We start from the raw sequence: 22,997 nt of genomic DNA, 5'->3' as shown, positions 1-22,997 counted from the left end.
AATAAAAAGTTTCCAACTCCAAGAGCTTCAAAATGAACCCCCATAAGTGGAAGATCAGTCAAAGAATTTCAAAGTTTGAGAGTCTGAACATTTGTCCCCAAGATGCATTCTACATTAAATCATATGTCTTGGAAGTATTTTTCAGATCCATTGATCAAAATACATTTCACATCAGGTTGCAAAATAGCATTAAGGATGCAGAACAAGCATTGGGTTCTCCCAAACAATGAACTGTCTGCAAAAACTGAGCTTGTAATCCCGTTAAAGTGCATATTTTCTGAAAACCTACATATTGGCAACAGCTGTGATTAACATTTTGTGATCATTGCTTATATACCACATGACAGTAAATTTGAATAATCTCCCTAAAGTTAGTTTTTATGCTTCCTCTGTACAAACATTGGCCCCTAAATTTTTAGACATCGTCAGCCAAATTATCAAGTTGGTGAAATTTCTGTGAAATAATTGTTTATTAACAAGACTTAAAAATGCTCATTTAACCCTTTCACCCCTAGTTCCCTGTATACAGGTCCAACTTTACCATAGAAAATAATGGATTTGGGACAAACCAAGGTGGTGAAGGGTTAAATTTGTTTGATCAATTCACTTTTTGCAAGTGTTGCATACTGATTTAAATTTTCTGACACCAGTCATCTTTTTTCCTTCAATTTTAAAAGTTTAAAACACACTCTATCTCTTCTTTATGTAATTTCTCCAATAAAAGCATGTCCAATAGCACTACAAAAAATTGACCATTGCCCATTAAAAACTTCATTTTTGAGTCAGAAAAGTAAAGAAGATCAGATAGAGGGTTCTCACCTTGCAATTTCAAGTCAGGTGATTTGCAAAATATCATCAAAGCACTGATTGCATTTATAATTGTCTGTTCTTCACTACCGTGAGCTTTTTGCAATAGACTGGAAAGAAAAAGTTGAAAACAGAACAATTCACCATCACTACATGGTATGTAAATTCTTTTGATTTTCTACATTTTTTAATCCACAAAGGAAACAAACTAGAGAACATTATGACGATACTCTTTACATCAAATGATTGAATGATGCCATCATTAGGGTACTTATGTGTATCTCAGATAAACAAAGGTTTTTCATAATTGGTGCTTGAGGGCGCTGTATATTAAAAAACTAGGACGTTTGATCCAAGGTACAGTAATAATGTTTGTTCCCATAGAGGAAAAACATGGAAAAATCAAATCACAGATATTTTAAACCATTTTGATCTTTGCAACGCAGTTAAAGACCCTTGCACCATTTCGTTTCATCTGTGTGCAGTTCTGTGAATTTGCTACGAGTGTACATGCTGTTCAGTTCATCATTGGCGATTTATATTTTACGAATAAACGCAAATAAAACACCGGCATGGCAAAGGAAGGAATGCACTTATTAAGTGTACTAGTAGAATACAGGTCAGTGATAGTAAATATGTGAATTTACCAAAAAACAATGAGTGTTTCCGTTTGGGTTTGTGTACTGCTTCTCACAATTTGGTAAAATTGGAACAATATGTAGGATATTACTGGTGCTGACATAAACCAGACTGTACCTGCAGACAGCTTTGATTGCCCCAGCATCACTCAACAAGGAATGCAGAGCTGTGTGTGTGGAGAACATCTGAATTGCTGCAGCACATGTATTTCTGATCTCGGTGTGGTCAGTTCTGGACAGATACACTAATGTCTGCAGCCCACCCAGCTGCAGGATTTTGACCAGACCCAGTGTGTCCTGCATTGCCTGGTACAGACCACTTGCCGACTCTAGCTGAAATGACTGTGAATGTAAAGTAACACACACAAAATATCAATCATTCATTAAAGCTTCCCTGAAACTTAACAGTCTTCAAATTTTCAGTATATTTCCAAACTAAAATGATATAAATCAAACCTCATTACTAATCGTGCTGAGAATCACAACACTACTGAACTTTCACTTACAATTGCTGATGTGTAAGAAGTCAAGCCACTTACGATGATTTCAATGTACAATTTAAAATTGCCAAAAATTATAAAAAAATCTTCAGAAATTCCTGTGATTTCAGAAAAAAATAGCCCACAAACCTACATCAGCCACATTACATTACATCTGGCACACAGAGAGAAACTTCATGACCTGAATCTTTTTCTGGTTTGAAGACAACTGTCTCCTTGATTTTGCTCACCAATGTATTGTATGTGCCTGGTATCAAGATGTTATTTACTGGACTTTCACCCCGACATTTCCCAACCACCACTTAGTAGGAGTTAGGCAGACTAGAGATAACAGTCATGGAACCATGTGCCTACCATAACAGTATCATAAATTCAAAACAGGGCAATTGGGTGAGTGGATTTTATGAGTCCCATTGTGAACTGCTGTCTCCCTGAACTACTTTCTCCTTATCAGAATGTGACAAAACACAGTAAAACTAACAAATTTAATTGACATGATGGGGCACAAAGGTTTACTTACAAGTATGTTAGTAGTCAAATGATCATTTCATGTATCGTAGCTTTTTGTGAATGTTCAATCCTTTTCCGACCAAAATTTTGGTACAACCTTATTGCATTCTGCGGTAAAGTTGGCCGCAACAACTGGAAACAGGGTGAAAGGGTAAAACAGGCAGAAACAAGATTTACAAAGTTTTAGCAGCATATAGACAGAACTCACAACAAGTGGCGACCTTGACTTGGTGATAAGCTCTGTGATTGGTCGACAGTCATCACATGACCTCTCTGGTTCTGCATAGCCAAGCTGAGGCAGAGGCACTTTCTCCTTGCAGCATTTGTTGCAGACAACTCGACCACACACTCGGCAGTGATGCTTACGACGAAGTTGATTGAATTTCTGGTTGCACACATTGCACATAACCGCTTCATGATCTTCCATCCACCTGTGGATTTCACATATGATATGTAAATTTGAATATTCCTGGCCACACACTACCACATCAATGTTTCATCTAGGATGCTACAACAGGGGGGACTGGTCTCCTTCTACAGAAATGTTTGAGGGGGGTTTTACAGTTTTGGGGATCATTAAACTACACATAAAAAAAATTTTTAATGGTATATTAGACACATTTCTATACAAATTTAGCAAAAAGTCACTCATCAGTCAATATTTTTGAAACTTTATGTAATATTACGTTTAAAAAAGAAATAAAATACTCCAGGATCATCTGTCACTTTCTCCTGACACCATCCATCCTACACTTGCAAAATTTTGAAAAATACTCATGAACAATTTGAGTAAATTGACATGCTTGCTCAAATAATTAAATTTCAACATACATTGAATTGATTTTGACACATTATAGGGAAACCTTACAAGTTATATGGCATTTTCTTTTCTTACCATATCCAGGGATGTTGAAAATTTTGGTTACACATGGCAAAGATAAAAGTGTAGGCGGTTACACAAAGTTTGTGCAAAATGTCTTGATTTTCACTGAAACTACATTTCACAGCCAGCAAATTTAATTTACAGCCGGTTGTTTTTGCCGGCTGCCGGCTATTTTTTACAATCCCTGATATCCATTTTAAAATTTATTTTATACAAACATTTTGTCATTCACTGATTTTTTATGAGCGATTAAGATTCAATATTATTTGACTTTTAAATGCAAAATTAATCACTGGTTTGTTTGTTTGTTTTGTTTTGTTTTTGTTTTTTTTCTATGACTCAAATTATTCCATTTCATGACTAGTTTCAGCAGGGTACTATATACTGAGAACTGACACAGTTTGAATGCTGGAGACTTCGAGATCTTTATAATGTTTTGGCTAAAAGGGAAAATGTGAGTTTCCTGTCAATTAGCTTTAAAAGGTAGGATAGATATCTCTGAAACTTATGTGGCCAAGTGTTACTTGCATTGGATAAAATTTATCAAATGCAAGTAACAACCAGCCGCATTCATGTTCTTTTCATTATTGCTAAGTAAAAGAGACAGGAATGGTATACATTGCAAGCTTTTATGTAAGTGTGAAAAGATGTTCATGCTTCAGGAATAAAATAAAGCAAGGCTAATAGCCGTGCTGCGGTCCTACTAATTCCTGCCCGTCGACTGCCCGTCAGAAAATTAACCTTCCAATTACTGTAATCAGTCGATATATCAATGCCAAAGACCACTAATATAATAGAAAACTACAAAATAAGAGTTTGTTTTACTCCAAATAAAACGAATTCCATTTTTGTCTCGTTTGCCCTGTATATCATGAATTGAGAAAGAAATTTTTACCGTCCTTTTATTATAATTTACCGACAATGGCAAAATTTATGTTGCTCATGCGTTCACAAAATCGTGATACTCTGCTAAGTCAGTCAAAATTCTTGTTTTATAGCTTTAAAAAGACAGAGAATTTATTACAAAATATGCAGTGAATGTTCCTTCTCTCAGTATTCTCTCTGTATTTGAGAAGTGCTGTGAATAGCCTGCAAGTATTTTTCATTTTCCAAATGTTGTCTGTTACGACTATTTATTTTCATGAATTGTATGAAGGGCCGGTGGCCTATAATACCAAATAAACATATATATATGTTTTACTCCAAATGCCTGAGTCCTGTCTCAGAACTATAATCAATATTAGAGTGCTAAGTTCTCGACTCGACGGGCAGTGACGGGCAGTGTTCAGATAGCGTTGCCACTCGTTTGCAAATCAACGTTGCTGGGGTCTGGGACGACAATTTTGTTTGGTTCTATTGTAAGTAATGATTTTGATATGAGATATCAACTGAAGGTAAATTTCCTGACGGGCAGTGACGGGCAGTGGTCGGACGTCGACGGGCAGTATGTAAGTGGCCAGTGGTGATGCATGTATGATCACACAATTACAATGTTTTTTGGATCTGGGAATATTATTTCTTTTGTTTTTACAAAGAGTAGTGGTCTTTGGTATTGAAATATAGACTAATTACAGTAATTGGAAGGCTATTTTCCTGACGGGCAGAGAAGGGCAGCGACGGGCAGTAATTAGTAGGACCCACCATGCTGTATTTCAGTCCTGAAGCATGAACATGTTTTCACACTTACAAAAGAGCTTGCTATGTATTATATGGCAATAAAAGGATTGTATATATAATTTAGTCATTAAAATTTGTAAATCTTTTATTTATCTCTATATGTATTTATTTACTCATTTATTTTTATTTTTTTATCGGCAGACAACAGGCATTGTCAGAGTGTTGAAAGATATGTTGTTTCATTACTAAAATAACACTTTTTCGAGATTTTGTCACTGTCAGTTCTCACTCTATATAAGCCAAAACTTTTCTACGGTGCAATTTGTATGATGTGGCATAGGAAAAGTGGATACATTGGCACAGAGTTTGCGAGAGAAAATCGTGGGGTGTCTAAATGAAGTTAAAAGGCAGCAACTCAGTCTTCTTTAAATATTTTGAGAACTTTCCCCAGTATATATTATTTTCATTCATTGCTTTCTCCGTTCGGGTTCTACAAACGTGGCAGGAAAAATTAATCACCTGGAAGTCAAAGGAAATTGGGGAAACAGGTGGAAATACAAATCGAGAAATAACACACTGCTCTTATAAATTATAGCACAGGACAATACGTCAAAAAAACCCGTCGAGGTCTATGATAAAACTTTTTAAATTGAAACTTGTACACAAGAGTTTAACAACGTCAATGTTTAGCTAAAAATTGCTACCGTTAATTGATAGCCAGTTCTTTCCGGAGGAAGACAAAAGTCAGCGAATAAAGATATTTTCACAGTCCATGACAGGAAGAACCAGCGAAGGACATAACAACTGACAAGTCCTTATCTGAACTCGAGACCGGGATACCTACCTCGCACGGGTTAATGTGAAGGGCATATCACTGAAAACATTGCTCTGGCCTTCTGTCTTGGCAGGAAAGAGGTCTCTCCCCTCTATCTTGATTTTTACACTTGCATTCGTCATTTTGAACGGAAGCAAACCGTGTTTTTTCGAGAGTTGCTTCAAATTTGTACTTCTGGTAGGCGTTTCTCTGCACTATTAGCCGCCATGTTTTCATATGAGGTCAAAGGTTAATGTGTGCGTTTGTTGTTCAACATCTGAACACTTGATGGCGGTGTACCAAAACACTAAATGCTTGGACGTTGTCAGGGGTGAACCATTTGACATCCAGGAGGAGAGGAGGCTTGGAAGATTTTTCAAAAAAAACAGAAGACTCAAAGAGGCTGCCTTTGAAAAAATTCCAGCCAAAGATGGCAGAAAGAATGAATAAAGATTGCAAGCAGACATGAAGTAAAAAATAATGCTCCAACAGTCACTTTCAGCCATTAGTATTCATTGTTTGGTGTGCCGTTGTGGAGTCTTATTTGTATAAACACAGTCAAAGAAAAATTTGTCTGTGGTATAGCATCTTTCATCATCGGCACCCCATGTTTATGATAGTTTTCATTTCAGAGCGCCCCATATTCACATCTTCGTTTCATTATTAATGCCCTATTGTGATTATTATTGTAACTCACAACTTGCTGTAAGTTGTTCAACACAAGTTTTTTCAATTTTAAAATAAGTAAATTATGTGTATCTGCTACACTCACCTTTGCTCCTGAGAACACCTTGAATACCCACTTCAGCTTCTCCACATTGCCTGACATTTTGCGTCCAATTTTGTTCTCACAAGTATGTGCGGGGCTTATTTATCAGGACTTGTCAACAAAAGTATTTGTTGTGAGAGGGGATTACATCCATCCTCAAATATTGAATGTTTGCAGAACTCCTCTCCTTCAATTTCCAACAACTTTTAGCTCATTTGAAATGCAAGCTGAAGAAGGTTCAACAAAGGCTCAAGAACTTGCCTACATATGCCTTAATATGCTATAGTGTAATTTCTTTTGTCTTTCAAAGCATGTTATAGAATACATCTGTTAATTAATATCCACATCATAAATTTTGGATCATTAAAAATCCCAAGAACTTTTGTTGCCTATACTTGTGCAAAAGCTGCATTTTGATTTCTTTGCAGAGTCAAATAGAAGTTTTTTTCCTATTTGCATATGCATATATCTCTATTGACAAGGTAAGAATTGGAAATCACTCTGTGTCTAATATAATGTAGATATTTCATGAAAACACTAAATGGCCCCAAAATCACTCTGTTTTAATAAGTGATATTAAAAGTTTTTTGTATCAGGAGGGTGATGGCCCTCATCATCCTACAGCGCAATGGGCTTCTTAATGGCATCAACTACTTGTGCTACCACTTGATTTTTGCAAAAAAGCTCTGGCTTATGAAAATGCACCCTTCTGACCTCCCCTGAGTAACTGGAGCAATTGTATCACTTCCGATTACATAATTCAGTCTTCCAAATCTTTAGCGGGTGGTTTGTGCCATATGATTTTAGCCTACTGTACCTAGAACAAATTTAATCGCTAACAGTGGTAGTGGTCATTTGACATATTGAATCCTCAATCCCTGATTCAGGCATTTGTTGACAATCACTGTTTATGTGATTTTGGTCCTTTTTTTTCTCCTTTGAAAGTTGTGAACAGTTGGTCAATTAGCTCAGAGATAACGCTGATATAAAACCTGCCCCTATAAACAATCCAAACGCTACTTTCAATCTAGAATTGTGGTTGAGGGACTGTGGTCCTGCCAACATATTATTGCTAGGGTATCAATGACTTCAGCATGTTGAAGAAGTCAAAATACTAGTGGTTCGCTGGTGTGCCCTGGGTTTCTGTTTGTTGGAAATATTACTTTTAGTAATTTATTTTCCATGACACTCTCTCATACAGTATATGATTCCATATAATACAAACTACAAGTGCGACTTTGTCACAAGTTTATTTATATACAATAAGAAATGTTTACATTAAAGCCCAACTCCCGTATAAAAGCGCGAGAACCTACGAGAGTGGTCATAATGGTGGGATATTCAAACGTACTCGGTACGCTCTGGACGTCGTCGATAGAAACCTTTAATTTAGAAATCTACCGATTAATTTTTTTCTTGAAAATTGAGGGATAGGTGTATAAGTATTTGGAGCACAATATACTTGGTTTCTGACGAAATTAAATTTGAAATGACGTCTGGAACCAGAAAAAGAATAAAATATTTGCCGTCAATATCGCCGGTATAACGTTCGATGTTCAGTTTGAATCTGCATGACTGACATGATATGCAAATTGCAAATGAGTCATTAGCGATACGTTGTTTACTTTTTACGTACGTAGCATTGTTCAGCGCAGAAAAAACCACCAAATTCTTGGAGCGTACCGAAAGATACAAACGCACACACACTGTGTATAATAAATACATGCAAACACATTTGATTCGGTAGTTCTCTTTTTGGAAAATTTGTTGGTCCTGAAAAGGACCGTTTTCATTTATGTTGGCCTACCTGAGCCGTACATTTTACAGACAGGAAGGCCTACCCGGTATACTGTCATTTCTGCCAGACATAAAGTACGTCTGCTATGTTCGGGTTGAGACCACTGACAAGTACCAGCACGAATTCTGGCATGATCTCTCACTTTGTCTACATTGTCTGTATATCTTCTGTCTTCTTTTCAAATTTCAAGTTTTACCTTCTAGTCAACGTACTGTTGAAAGCGCAATCATCGCAATGCGATATGCGTAACTATCGCTTAGCTGTTTCCAAAAGTGATATATATACATTTTCTTCCCGACCTAAGCCGTGCATGCCTATGTAACACAAAGCGAACAAAGTCAAAATTCAAAAAACAAGTAGCCTCCAGAATCCAATGTGCTGACAAAACCGGGATTTTTTTGACGCCTGCTATCGCCTTCGGCATGTTCGGTCGTCACTGCTGGGTCACTTATGCTGATCAGACGTCGAGTTGACAAACGTCGCCGGCGCGGCGGCAGCTGAGGTCACCGTACTATGTCCAAAGTTGCACTCAAATGTCCGCGCTCGATCCCCATCACAGCTAGCTCCAATTCATTCCTGGCAAAGAAAATTCCCGAGGCTACCTCTAGTGCTCATCAGTGACCGCTATCTTCATAAAACCAGTTGACATAGTGTGATTAGCAGTCTGACTCTAACTTTAGCTACCACGCGTTTGTAATGAACTAGTATCGCGACTGCATGAAGAGTGTAGAAGTGCAAGTGCACTCGATTTTGGCGGGATCGTTCAAGTAGCGAAATACTAGAACTCACCATTTTATAAGGAGGGATGAACATTGAAACGAATGCGCCGAGAATTCATGCGATCACTTTATTCTGATTTTATTTTTGGTGATTAAATATTAACAGGTTTGATTTCTAAAATGAGTATTTTTCAGAAGCTTTTTGAAATAATCATAAGACAACAAATCGACACCATATTTCATTTCGGTCACCATAAAACTTGTAATCGAAGCCTGGGAAATAGTCGTCGGTACCCTCCCATCCGACAGCGCCGAGTTCATGAGACAACGAAATTTTTGAAATTTAAACTACAACTACCATCCAAGAACTGTAGAAAACTACATTTTATAATGGAGACACAGCCCTGCCTCGCTGAACTAAGGTCGAATGAAAGGATTGTTTGTAAAGCTCTACAAAATTTGGTAGACGACTTGGCCGTTGAGCATTGTGGTAAATGTCCAACATCGTCCATTGAATCACACTCAATAAATTTGGACACGTCTTAGGCGAATTTGCTGTTCTTTCAGAACTGTTTTGATTTTTTCCCGTTCTTTCCTGAAATGCGGCATTTCTAGGACGGCGTTCGTTCGGACTCTGTAATCAAGACTCCCTGCAAGAGTGATGTACGACATGAGCCGAGGAAAACCCCGATAATTGATCCCTTGGCAGAAAAACTACTCGTTGGATTTCTGCATCGTTTACCCGTATACAAAGATGCGGATAGCTATTGCCACTGTCATGATACGCATTATGTTGAATCATTCAAAAACGCGCTGAATACAATGACAAACGCTTCGTTTTCGGACGAGAAACGTATACTAGTGTCGATCGATCGCCTGGCAACGTCATCACGGTTTGTACAAATCCGAGGCGCCGCCGCGCCGAACCTCTGCTCCAGTAAGACTTCGAAAAAGTCTATGTTCAAGACAAACCTATGGGGAAATGAGTGGATGTATCGTATGGAAAGTAAACCGTAAAATTGGTGAAATAGTATACGTAAAGTCACCGTGCAGTCAATGTTTACATTATGTGGCATGCACGTTCTATTTTTGGAGGTGTTCAACCAGCTGTTTTAATTTGCTACTTTTTGTTCACAAAGAAACCATATTAGTTATGTTTTGCTCCGCCCATTTTATCGATTTTTCTCGGTAGGGCCTACCGAGAGTTACCCGTTTAAGCAGTAGACAACAAGGATACAACACATATACGCGTACTGTATCTGTATATTACAAAGACACAATGGATGAAATGTACAGATACATGTATATAAATGACAACTGTTCACAACTGTATGTTCATACCAGCAGCTGTTTATATTGCCCACTATTCAACCCCACTCCCCTGTAATAAAGTCCATGATTACTATTGATTACAATGGGCTTGGGCCAAATCATGGTCCTGAACGGGTAATAACACAGCCAAAGTCTCCAGTTTGGTAGAAATATGATAGCAGTTTTCATATAGATATGCATACAATAACTACCCACAGATCACAGTATTCGGAATTAATGATAAGACTCACAAAAATGTAAAAATGCCTTAGGAAGAGTATTTTCTGACAATTTTTTACACAGCGTGTTCAGCACCATATTATCTATAACTCAATACGTATGATTTCACAGTAGACTGCCAGAAGACATACCAGTACACTGTAATATTTTAAACAACAGCAAAATATTCAATGTGTTCACAGTTGCGCTGCTTTGTGTTCATAGATGTCTATATTGAGCACTATGGAGGGATGCCATCTGAACCAAACTTTCTGGGATTTTTGAAGTCTCTACAGGCACAGTGGAACGTTGCTTAAAGCAATCCGCATTTTTCATGAAGTTACATGCTTGACCACAAGCAAATGTGCACTGGTAAATCTTCTACCATTGACTTGTATTTATCTGCCAGGGTTGTTCACAAAAGATCTTGCGTTATGTGGAACACAGTCCTTTCTGCAATATTTATGTTAATCATTCACGGTCGCCTTCCTTTGACGTTTCGGAGCGCCATTGCTTGGTCAGATACAAAAACAGTATAGGGTGTGAAATCCACCCAATATTATCAGAGAAAATCATTTGGACTTTTCAATGACATGTATAAAGTGTGTATTGTAGGTTGATTTCTATGCATAAATTTTAATGAAATAAATTCTTTGCTACAGTACACTCTTTTTGCTAATCATAAGTTATTACACAATTTTTAAATATTTACAGTACGCATTTCCAGTCCTTTGATGTCATTATCATTTTTGCAAAAGTCACTGAAAAAAACAGAAGCTATCTGCAGATTCTGGGAACTAAAGGCCCTGCCAGAAAAGAAAATGTGCATTTTTTAATGCAAGTAATTTTTCACAAAATTCCAGCTGCAGGGAGTTGTAGTCACTTTGAGAAAGCGCACCATCGTTGCGGATGTACATGTACATGTCAATACATAGTATGCTATTTTTTTCTGATTCAGGATAGTGTATATTCAGTAAGTAAATATTAATTGGCTGTACATACAGTGAGCACCCGTGAACAGCTATATACGTATAACTCGCAAATAAATCTACCATCTGAAATGATCTTTGTATGATGAATGTGGTATCAATCATTGCGATCTATCAGTAATGTTGGTATGATAACAGATGCATTTCAGTTTGGACATGCTCCAGTGCCAAAGTGAAGTAATGTACCCAGGCAGGCACGGAACGAACAAGCAGTCTGACGTCACGTAAAGCATCAGCTGCACAACTCTGGCCTATTTTCATCCTTTTTTCTTGTTTGAATGTATGCTTGTGGTTGATTTCATCTTTTGCTGAGCTGTTCACCACTTTTGTGTTTTTCACTGCTCCCTGTCAAGAAGTTCCAGTCCATCGACTTGGTCAGGGCAAGACTTTCAGCGGTTTCAGACTTCAGACTCTGAAAAGCTTCGCGAAATCTGTCGAAAAAAGATATTGGAATAAGAAGTCAAATATCAATAATTTTAAAACAAATTTACAGGCATTTAATGCTAAAAGTACGTTTTTTTGCAATTTATTATCAGGCTATACTCTGAACTGCTTTCATTCAGCGCTGAACTCTAAAATGTTCTGTTTAACTCACAGATGTGTCACACATATCGGTACCAGGTTGATGCACATATTGGTACCAGGTTGATACAAGAAAATGTAACCCTTTCACTACCATGGTTTGGCCCAAATCCATTGTTGTCAATGGCGACAGTGGACCGGTTCACAGGGAATAGGGGTGAACAGGTCACAGAAATTTCTTAACCGACTCTTAGTTCTCAAATTGGATTAGTAAGTGGACTCGCTTGTATACGTTCAGATCATGCAATCTTATAGCAAGACTACCGCAAGAGAGTACTGAGAATCCGTCAGCTTTCTCTCCAATAAGTCAACATAGGATACACTTCAGGGACAGGTATTTATACCCTCAAATTTCGACAATACTTTTCTGGTCGTCTGCTTGTGTGGGTTCACTTTAACCCTTTGAGCACCAACGTCAATTTTTGTCACCCTTTGTAAAATGAAACTCAAACAATTTCTTTCACATTTTCTCAGAAATTATGCTGAAAAACTGAAACCAATAGGATATCATGTCAATTCAGTCCACATCCGTTACAAAAATTACAGAAAAATACACAAAAATTTACGAAATGTTGCACTAAAATTTTGGAAGGAAAAATATGGCACTCAGAGGGTTAAGAATTGTGAAGAGAATAGGTTTTCACTATCTACTTTATGTGAAAATGGAAAATTTAATATTTCTCCCAAAGAGTTAACACAGAAATGAGGAAAGTTTGAGCGGAATTTTGCATCTTCTAGTTTTGAGGTGTGAACAGCTTGAATGTTAACTCACCGATTAGTAATCTCTTCATTTTGATTGACGGCCATCATGGAGTCTGCGTTGTTCTCTGCCATGATTGACTGAATCATGCTCATGCTGCCTGCGTTAATTGACGAGGTCATGGGATTGGCGACGGCTACGGGTAAATCCATCGGCCTGGCCTTCGCCGCTGTCTGTTGACCCGCTGGTGTCTGTCGTCCCTGTTCAAGGGAGATAATGTTGAGGATGTTGGTCAAAATGCTGAAGCACTCTGTTTTATCTTCCCAATCTGAAGATGATAGCTGGTCGTGTCCATATATGGTGTAGACTTGTACTTGCAATCAAATTTTTGCTTAAAAATACTGATTCGTTTCCTCAATGGCCATGACCTTTGCCTAATTTTCATAGCAGCTTGACACTGCATACATACCTCACCATTGTCCAGATTTTTACACTAAGTCAAACTGTCTCAGAAGGTGCATGTTACCAAGCAACCATGTTGCTAGGCGACTTTGTTGCCATGGAGCACTAAAGCATTCAAGCCTTATAAAAGAGTGCATAAATGTATGCAAACAACACCTTGTTACTATCTGTGTTCTTTCTTTGGTGAGAGATCAGTTGATTTTGAAAGAAAGCATCTGATCACGAAAGTTACATGGTCTATCAAATTTTCTGAAAATCCTGTTCCATTGACATGCAAGCTACACATGCATTACCTTGTGTCAAAACTTTCAGGAAGCATGAACTTCCGGAGGGTCAACCCTTTCATAACTCCCCCCCCCCCCCCCCCCCCCCCCCCCATTCTCCTACTCTAGTCCTAATTCTTACAGCATCAATGTCCTACTGTGGTCTGAAATGTGGATCAGACCACACTATACCCGTAATGCTCAGGAGGGGTGGACCGTGTGGCGGACATGATCAGTAACCGATGTAAACTCCTGGATCGCATGGCCAATAATAAGTGAATGATGAAAAGCCCCCTTTATTGCATTAGAAATTTGGTTCATGCATTTTCTTACCGCAGCGACCCTAACCAGCGTCCAGACATCTTTCTGTCTCTGTTGTTGAAGCTGTGTCAGCTCTGCCCTGGCTTCTCTCAGATTCTGTAGCATTTCCTCCAGTTTGGGCATCAGCGACACCACTTCCGATTTGAACATCATTATCATACTGACATCAAACAGAACACACGAAACACATTAAATATAAATCCCTTCTCACATAAGAAAGACGGACACTCTGAGAAATTCATTGAGTCTTTAAAAAGTAACTGCCTACATTAGCAGAATTCTCCCCATAAGCGCTGAGGATGCAGAGTATGTAATTTCCTTTAGAAACCGGGTTTGGCATTTAACTGGACCAAACCACATTTGCAAATGATGCGTTTTGGAGAGTTAGGGAGATATGTGCATTGTTTTGACTGTACCTAACCTCCATTTAGATAATGCTTCAACTTTCACAGAGTTGATTTCCTTTGTGATAAACTGATATTACCGCCTAGAAGATAATCACAACCAACAAGTGTTGGCAACTCCTAAATTTAGACAGTATGTCTAGTTCCCGTAATGCCAACAATTCACCGCAAACCACTGTGCATGTGTTTGTGCATCATACAAACTGTACTCAGAAGTTCAGAGTTCACATAGATTACCTGAGATGTGATGAAAGATCCTTTGTCAACGCATCCTTCCTAGTCAAACACTTGACCACTGTCGTGTACATCTCTGTATTTTCTTGAAACTGATGCCTGTATTCTGGAAGTTAAAAAGTTTTTTCACAAAATGTGAATGTCTCATAAATTGTCCCCAAGGCACAGTCTAAGCTAAAAGGCTGGAAAGAGACATCTCTGGATTTTACTTTTTTGCAAATTTTGTGTTTCTTTGAGATTCATGTTTCACTATACATATCTGTGCCTCCAGAAACAAGCTGAAAGACTGGCTGACAAGCCCTGTTCAGTATCAGAATGGATGAAGAAATTGATGGTTTAGTTTCTGATACCCACTACAATGACATCTTAACACAGTAAGCCCACTGTTGCTGGGCAAACTGCAGACAGTGTCTTGCAGTCAGCACATAGAAGTACTGTTGTAACACAGTTATACGACAATGATCAACAGATATTCAGACTCTCAAATATCTACAATTCTTTTCTAATCTAACGCTTGTGAGGGCTCATTTTAAAGCTTTTGAAGAAAGAAAAACTTTCACTGTCTTAGTTTTTTCTGAATTTTGTTTTTACTCCATAGAGTTAACACAGGGATGGTGGCCATTTTGAATTTTAAATATCACAAAATGTTGAGTAATGTGTATCGCTAGTTCCAAACTTTGCACGGTGACCCCTGATTTTTATTTTTGATTTGGTAAGAAAATGTTGAAATTTTAATTTAGGAAAGTTTGAGCGAAAGTTTAAGTCTTCACTTTCGAGGCACATACTGCCTTAAGGAATCTCAACAAAGATAAGGCATTGAGATATTGATGTATAGAGGAATGCACTGAATGAGACTGGAAAATTATAAAAGTGTATCAAAGTGAAATATGAATATATCAACTTCTGTGGAACCATAGACCCTAGGGTCTATGAGTGAACAAGCATAAAACTTAAAGCTTTGAATTTTGTGGGTTTTTTTAAAGTCATTTCTTGCTTACCAGAGTACTTACCTTTAGTTGTCCTCCGAAGTCTGTCAAACAACCTTTGTGCCTCATGTTCACTAGAAAAGAGGAAGAATCTTTCTAAATATTCTGCTCAATATATTAGAGTGAAGGCACAAGCTAAATTACGGGATTTCATGAATCTCCATTTTCACAATGTAAAAAGAAGCTTGATTTGAGGATAAGACATTTTAGCAAACTGTTTATATTTTCACAGAACACAACTAAAATTGAACATTTGAACTTTTTAAGCATTTTGCTGTTAGTCAAATTTCCCTCTACAGCAGTGTTAATTAATGTGTTCACCAAAACTCCCTGTAAACATGTGTCCACACACACCATTGATGACTTTTGGCCAAATCATGGTGCTTCAAGAGTTAACCCTTACAGCGCCAAAGTCAATTTTTGTTGCCTTTATAAAATATGCCCTAGTCAATTTTCTTTATATTTTTGCCAAAATTTTAATAAAAAGTGTAGCCAATGAAATGTGATGTCCATTTGGTCAAAAATTATCAAAAATAATTACAGAAAAAATTCATAAAAATTAGTAAAATGTGGCACTTAAATTTTGGAGGAAAAATTACAGCACTCAAAGAGTTAAGGTCAAACACATCCATAGAGAACAACAGAGCTGTACGAATATCTGGCAGTATGTCTTTCCTATGTGAGAAAATGAAAACTGAAGAGCATAAGGGATGGACCACTGAGATCTTGGGAGGGGGGTGGTCAAAAACAGAAAACAAATTTCAATGCAAAAAGTTAGGAAAAAATATCTTCAGACGAGTTTGCAAAAAAAACAAAAATAAATCAGAACGCAAAAAAATTATAAATCTGACAGTGTACGTAGAAAAAAATTAGCAAATTCAGACTCACATGGAAAAAATTTTCAAAAATTTACAATCGTAAAATAAAAAAAAATATTCACAGTCTGATTGTGACCATCCTCACTTCCAAAGATTTAATGGTCTGTCCCTAAATAGACGTGATTTGACCACATCGTCTGTACTTACATAGAAATGAGTTCAGTTGGTGCGTCAATCTGTTTGATTCTGCTGAAGGGACTTTGCTGTAGCTCCATGATCTTCCCCTGCATACCCATAGCCGCCTCTTCAAGTTGCCTGACTTTACCTGCCTGTGAACATGAAAAAGTTTCAAAACTCAAAAATATTGCGTGAACAAGGCAATTGTTCTCTATACAAAACCAACAAACTCAAATTATTTGCACAAACGGAATCGTCCATGCTGTGTGGTGTGTCATGTGATTCGCAACCAGTAACCAAAGGACAAACTAAAGACAGTTGTTCAGCAACCCCTCTGGAGTGGTCCCTGAGCGTGAAAATCTGACAATGATTAATTTATCAAATGATGAGTATTAACCCTTTGAGCGCCAAAGTCAATTTTTGTTGCCTTTATAAATTATAGTCATTTTTTTTCAGATTTTTGCCAAATTTTGATAAAAAATTGTAGCCAATGAAATGCGATATCCATTTGATCCAAAATTAGCAAAAAAAATTATGAAAAATCAATAAAAATTGGTAAAATGTTGCATTTAGTTTTTGGTGGGAAAAATTACAGCATTCAAAGGGTTAAGAAATTCAATATCATGCACTATAGCTTTCACAGCAACATTTAGGTGACCCTGGCTGATATTTCATACTGTAGCCAGTCCATTTGAAATTTCAAAGCACTGCAACATGACAGAGCATGTGATCAATGATCAGTAAATGTTATCACACTGTCATTTGGAATTTTAAACCATGACATCATGACAAAATATGCTGCAAATGATAACTGAATGTTGTGACATTGTTACTAGGACAACATTCATACAATATATGTAGGTCTATACTATCATTATTATGATTTTACAGTACATACCAACTGATACTTGGCTAAATCTTCCTCCATCTTCTCCCAAGATCTGAAGAGTTTGTCAGAAGCTGCCGGTGAAAAGTATCAATAAATAAAAGAGAGATGTAATTAAACATAGACTAAAAATCAGCCAAACATTGTCATATTTAGTGTTTATTAGTTTTGGTTTTGCAATCGAAATAATTAAATGCCGCTCATCTGCCAACCTAACTGCGTTACCGAAGTTTTGTAACTTTGCTGATTATTGAATAGACCTTTATCAACAGGTTTGACATTACAAGGTAGGCTACCACAAGACCAAAATATTATTAAATTCTTTGTTTTGCATCCCCATGCATAGCTTTCTGGAGGTTTTCATGAAAAAAAAACACACACAGTGTATTTGAATAGGTATTTATCACATATCTTTTCTGCCTAGAATTACTTGTTTACAAATTTTGTAAAATGTGCCAATGCTTGCAGCAAGTCACATGATAGTGTAAAGTATGGAGGTGAAAAAGAGTTTCTGCTTTCATACTTGAGTAAGCACTCATATTATGCGGAAAAATCAAGTACATATAAAGCTCCTGTGCATAAAATCTTTGTGTGTGCTTTTGAACCATCTAACCCAGCATACCTTCAAAATTTTTGAGTACCAAAAAAAAAAGAATTTAATGACTCTGGCCTGACCAATATTCCAAATAAACCGATTACTACGTATGTCAAAAGCAATGTGCCTCTAGTTTAGCCTAAATCTTTCCAGTCTCCATCGAAACTAAATCTGTCCACACTGATTATTTAGGGCTTTTATTCAATGGCATTTTGCTTTGGCTGAAAAATAAAGTTTAGTCGGCTGGAAACTTCTTGGTGGAAGGCCCCAGCACTGGAGGTAGAATGTACATTGAAACTTACCAATTCCACTCTTAGCTTGAGTCTTGTAGCTTTCCAAATCAAATTGATGACTGAAATGAAAGATGCAGGTAGCAATTGGTTAGAAGAGAAAACGTTGGTGAAAGTTTGAAAAGTTTGTAAGCAAACAGCCAAACATTAATATTGATAATTGTTGTGTTTGAGGAATGGACTGCTTTGTCAGCTGACCTGAGCATTCCTGAAAAGCCAAACTTTGCACATACTTGTACATTTATGTTCCTTGACAAATCCCATTATTAAAAACAGATTCATGTGTGACAGGCAAGCGACCATAATGTGCAGGACAAATGCAATCTACCAGGAGAAGGTTACTGTAAAACCCACAGTGTGCATTGCTGCACTGATGTCATGTTGTCGAGGTATATAAGCACAGCCTCTCTCACAGCTCCTCATTGACTACACAGTGTGGCCTTCTGGCCTTTTTGAGCCTTCATTTCATTTCATTTCACTCTGTTGAGGGCGCATCAGTGTAGGTAATAGATAAGAAGTTGCATACGTAGCCCTATCAATATATGATGGGGTGTACATTTGATCTTTTTCTGGGTCACAAAGGTATTTTGTTTCAAAATGAGTAAATGAGGCGTATGCAATGAAATGATTTTTTTAAATGAATGTTCCTTCTTAGAAATGCATAAGATAGATTCACAGACTGTGGTAACAATACAACAGTTCTTAACAAGATATCAGATTCTAGGTTCAAAAGTGTAGAGCAATAAAGCAGACAGAAACAGCTGCGTAGTGTTCAAAAAGAGCATATAGTGAACAAATATCAAAATTAATAAGATAACGATGACATCTTGCATTTTTTGTATGATCAGCAATATTTTCTGGGCACAAAATAATCTGTAATTTGGCAGATCCATGAAATCTATTTTGCTTACCTCTTTTTGAAAAATTCGATGAGGGCTGTGACTTTGTGGCTATCTTCTATCATCTGGGCTTTCATCTTACTCAAGTTAGCATTGAGCCGCCAAAGACTCATCCTGCAATGAAACACCATAGGTCAAAGTTCAAGGGTGTTCTTGTCGAATGGAATTTGCAATAGTTGAAATGCAATTGATTTCGTCGGGATAGATTTTGTTACTGTTTATAACTTGAGACAACTTCAAATTCAAAAGATAACTTACGGGAGGTACCAATATTGGAACACAGTTTATGTTTTTCACACCTATTCCAAGTGCACAGGTCCTCAATCACCACTGACAACAATTGACCAAACCATGCTGATGACAAAAGGTTAACCCTTTGAGAGCTACAATTTTTCCAAGCAAAATTTTAGAGCAACATTTTACCAATTTTTATGAATTTTTCTGTCATTTTTTTGACAACTTTGGACCAAATGGACATTACATTTCATAGGCTACAGTTTTGTATCAAAATTTTGGCAAAAATCTGAAAAAAAATTGACTGGGGTATATTTTATAAAGGTGACAAAAATTTACTTCGACAAAAGAAAAATAGAAAGGGAATTTATTCCGAACACTTTTCTTCGTTTAACCCTTTCAGTACTCTAATTTTTCTTACCAAAATTTTAGTGCAACATTTCAACAATTTTTATGAATTTTTCTGCAATTTTTTTGATAATTTTGGACCAAATGGACATCACATTTCATTGGCTACACATTTTTATCAAAATTATGGCAAAAATCTGAAAAAATTTGACTGGGGTACATTTCATAAAGGCAATTAAAGTTGACTTTAGCACTAAAAGGGTTAAAACAAAAGCCAGAGAGCATTTCATGGGTGTACTCGACTCGATTCCAAGGATTATATAAGATATTGTTCTGTTTTGTCACTTGGGATGTTTTGAGTAAAACCCAGCAAATCATAATTTTCTTTGTATGGCCTCCGTCTTTTGAATGGCATTCTTTTTCTGAGACTTACATAGCAGCTCTTTGTCCCTGTAATTGTCTCTGATAACAGAGTGTCTGCTGACAGCAGAAATACAATGCTTGGGCCCACGTTTTCTTCTGATCTTCGAACAACAACATGGTTTGAGGTTCTGAGACTGGAAACCAGAAGTAAAAAGAAATAAAAACTTCAAGACTTCTGTTACTTCTATATCAAATGGTATTTGTGAAACTCTTCAATTCTCCCAAGTCTTGTTACAAAGGTTTCCTTCAGCATGCCAACACATGCATTTATGAGGACAACAATATTGCTTGAAAGGCCAGTACACATAACTTTTGGCGATTTTCACACTCTTTTTTGTCTTGTGTGTCAATTCAAGTTCTTGTTCTACTCCACAAAGCATGCAATTACTACTCAGCTTGTCAACCTGGCCTCTACTTTGTACATACAAAATGCACTGTTATTGTTTACATTTGAATTTTCAGCCAAGACCAGTATTCACTTGTCAACAATAACACAGCAATTTCCTCATGTACAGGCTGAGAGTTGACAAGCTGAGTTCTGTGTATTTCAACATGCTTTGGCAGTAGAAAAAGAAAGTGTAGTTAAAGGTATACGGTCACCTGCAATCTAAATATGCCCATATATGGTCAAAGGGGCGCTCCTTGGTATCCAAAATGCCCATGTGAGGGCGCTGTTTTAAAAAAACTGCCATCCGCTTAAAATCTGTGATTGGTTAGATTTTCTCTTTCCATGATAACGTTTCAAACATAAATTGTAAGAAAATCATCAAAAGTTAAAAGCTACATGTACTACTGGTAGCTCTCCAACTTACTAACTCATTCTTTTCTGTCTTTTCAGATTTCATCACTAAATTATTTCTATGGTTTTAAATCCAATACAAAACACTGAGCAAATAATCACTGTAAACATAAAATAACTGATGTGAATGTATCAACAGCTGAAATTGACAATGGAGAATTTTAATACGTTTGTAAACAAATGCAAATTTCTTTTGTAAACTACTGGAACAGAGAATGCAACTTCACTTTCCCACTTACAAAGTTAAACTGCGGGTGACCTGATCAGTAATTCAAGTATCTGTTACAAGCGTAACCATGATCGGTTTATCCAAAGTACATCTGCATTTGATTGGTCAATTTGAATTTAAAGCTGCATTAATTGCTATTGGTGTGATGATACTTACTCATACATTGCACAAGGTCTGGTATATGTCTCTCATTGGACACAATCTGTTTGGCATGTTTCCTAAATAAGAATATGATACTTTCATGTCCCTGTGGAAAAGAGAAGCAATCTGGCTGATTACGATTCATGCTTTAAAACACTGTGTACTCTAATTGTGAATGGCTATACATATACATGTAAATGTACCTTTCACTGGTGTACATCAACAGTACACTTTATATGCTTGAAGCCCTTAGCTCCATATGAGGTATTTTGGATTTATTAACTTTGAAGCATGAATGTACATTGAATTGAGAACAGCACACGAAGCCATCCAAATAAAAGAGATTGATATTCGTACAGAGCACAGTCAAATGTGATGTTTAAGAGGGTTAAAAAGTTACAGTCAAAACCTCTTTTTGTGAACAGAGAAAGCAGCTTAAACTCTCATAAAGTGACAAGGAAGTAGCCCAAAATAGGAAAGATCACAATGTTGTTTTCTGGCAATTATTTCCCCCAGAGTCTACATTATGCACTTTACCTGATCATGTTGAACTAACTATATTGACTGCAGCTTAAAAATGCATGATTTGCCATAGGAAAAAAGAGAGTTATCTCAATACAGTAAGAGTGGTTTGGGGCAAATGAAGACTTGTGGCCGTAAACCTTTGGACATAAACATAAAAGGTTTTCTTGGGCACTGCAAGCTGGTGCTATATCCTAACCTAACCCTAATGACTCCTTAGCTTACTAGTGATAAATTCAACGTACCCTGTATGTTTACTAATCTGCATTCTTGTTTGGTTTGTAGTTTTCTCATACGCAAATCATTACTACTCAGGTGAGACATATGTAACCATTTACTGGTAGGTATATCTGCTAGATCTATTTTCAATCTAAACTTTGATCACGGAAATCAATCAATCAATCAATCAATCAACAGTCAATCAATCTTCTTCCCAAAGCCTTACCTCTTCTGGTTCACACCAAAGCTGGAGGGATGGCTTTCTTGGGTCATACGCGACTCCCTTCGGAAAAAGTATATCTTGTTCCTCAATGGGTATGCCAGAATCCTTGGCAAGTCTCGTTTGCAGGGCCAGCATGCTCATACTCTCCGAGATTACATAGGACAATAATTTGTTAAGATGAATGCAATAAATATGAGCCACCTGTGTCAAGAGAAAAAATAGAATAACTGATATTGTACACCCATTTCTTTAACCTTTTCACCACTATGGTTTGGCCCAGACCCATTGTTATCAATGGTGAGTGCAGACCTGTTTACAGGGAATTAGGGGTGAACAGATTAACCTATGGGCTGCAATAATGCAGGGTGTTTCAGTATCAGCAATTTTTGTGTATTTAATAGCTTAATGTCTTTCACTATACTTTAAACAATGCAAAAATGTAAACGTTACCAGTAACTAAAATGTCTCACATGCAAAGAGTAGTAGGGGTCAAGGGTCATCAGGGTCAGGGGTCATCAGAACTGCACCAAAAGGTCATATGGGACACATGCCATCAATGTAAACATTTTATCCAAGGTTTGTGGCAATTGATAAAAGTTAAAGCATGTTTGTCGTAATGTATATCGTAAACTTTAAATGTTGCAGCTATCGGCGTTGATGTGATGCAT

At 37.1% G+C, this 22,997-nt stretch overlaps 2 protein-coding genes across 3 annotated transcripts in view; both read right to left on the bottom strand.

The window, feature by feature from the left end:
- The window catches only part of LOC139122901 (uncharacterized), a 33,040-nt gene extending 27,032 nt beyond the window's left edge, over positions 1-6,008 (bottom strand). The window contains exons 1-4 of the mRNA XM_070688761.1: positions 5,800-6,008; positions 2,664-2,886; positions 1,564-1,787; positions 820-917 (exon numbers count right to left, since the gene is read on the bottom strand). Coding sequence (XP_070544862.1) covers positions 820-917; positions 1,564-1,787; positions 2,664-2,886; positions 5,800-5,912 — 658 coding nt within the window. The 5' untranslated portion in view covers positions 5,913-6,008. The remainder of the gene's footprint in view (positions 1-819; positions 918-1,563; positions 1,788-2,663; positions 2,887-5,799) is intronic.
- A 5,193-nt stretch (positions 6,009-11,201) lies between these two features.
- The window catches only part of LOC139122900 (inhibitor of nuclear factor kappa-B kinase subunit alpha-like), a 30,967-nt gene continuing 19,171 nt past the window's right edge, over positions 11,202-22,997 (bottom strand). For both annotated transcript variants that reach the window (XM_070688760.1, XM_070688759.1), the window contains exons 10-21: positions 22,333-22,530; positions 21,381-21,471; positions 20,207-20,330; positions 19,204-19,305; positions 18,305-18,354; positions 17,420-17,481; positions 16,552-16,673; positions 15,551-15,600; positions 14,544-14,646; positions 13,915-14,062; positions 12,929-13,116; positions 11,202-12,005 (exon numbers count right to left, since the gene is read on the bottom strand). In XM_070688760.1, coding sequence (XP_070544861.1) covers positions 11,873-12,005; positions 12,929-13,116; positions 13,915-14,062; positions 14,544-14,646; positions 15,551-15,600; positions 16,552-16,673; positions 17,420-17,481; positions 18,305-18,354; positions 19,204-19,305; positions 20,207-20,330; positions 21,381-21,471; positions 22,333-22,530 — 1,371 coding nt within the window. In that variant the 3' untranslated portion in view covers positions 11,202-11,872. The remainder of the gene's footprint in view (positions 12,006-12,928; positions 13,117-13,914; positions 14,063-14,543; positions 14,647-15,550; positions 15,601-16,551; positions 16,674-17,419; positions 17,482-18,304; positions 18,355-19,203; positions 19,306-20,206; positions 20,331-21,380; positions 21,472-22,332; positions 22,531-22,997) is intronic.

The sequence above is a fragment of the Ptychodera flava genome, chromosome 22 (genome assembly GCF_041260155.1).
Source record: "Ptychodera flava strain L36383 chromosome 22, AS_Pfla_20210202, whole genome shotgun sequence".
Classification (NCBI taxonomy): Eukaryota; Metazoa; Hemichordata; class Enteropneusta; family Ptychoderidae; genus Ptychodera; species Ptychodera flava.
Note: the sequence above shows the minus strand (reverse complement) of the source record. Positions and strands in the feature narration are given on the sequence as shown.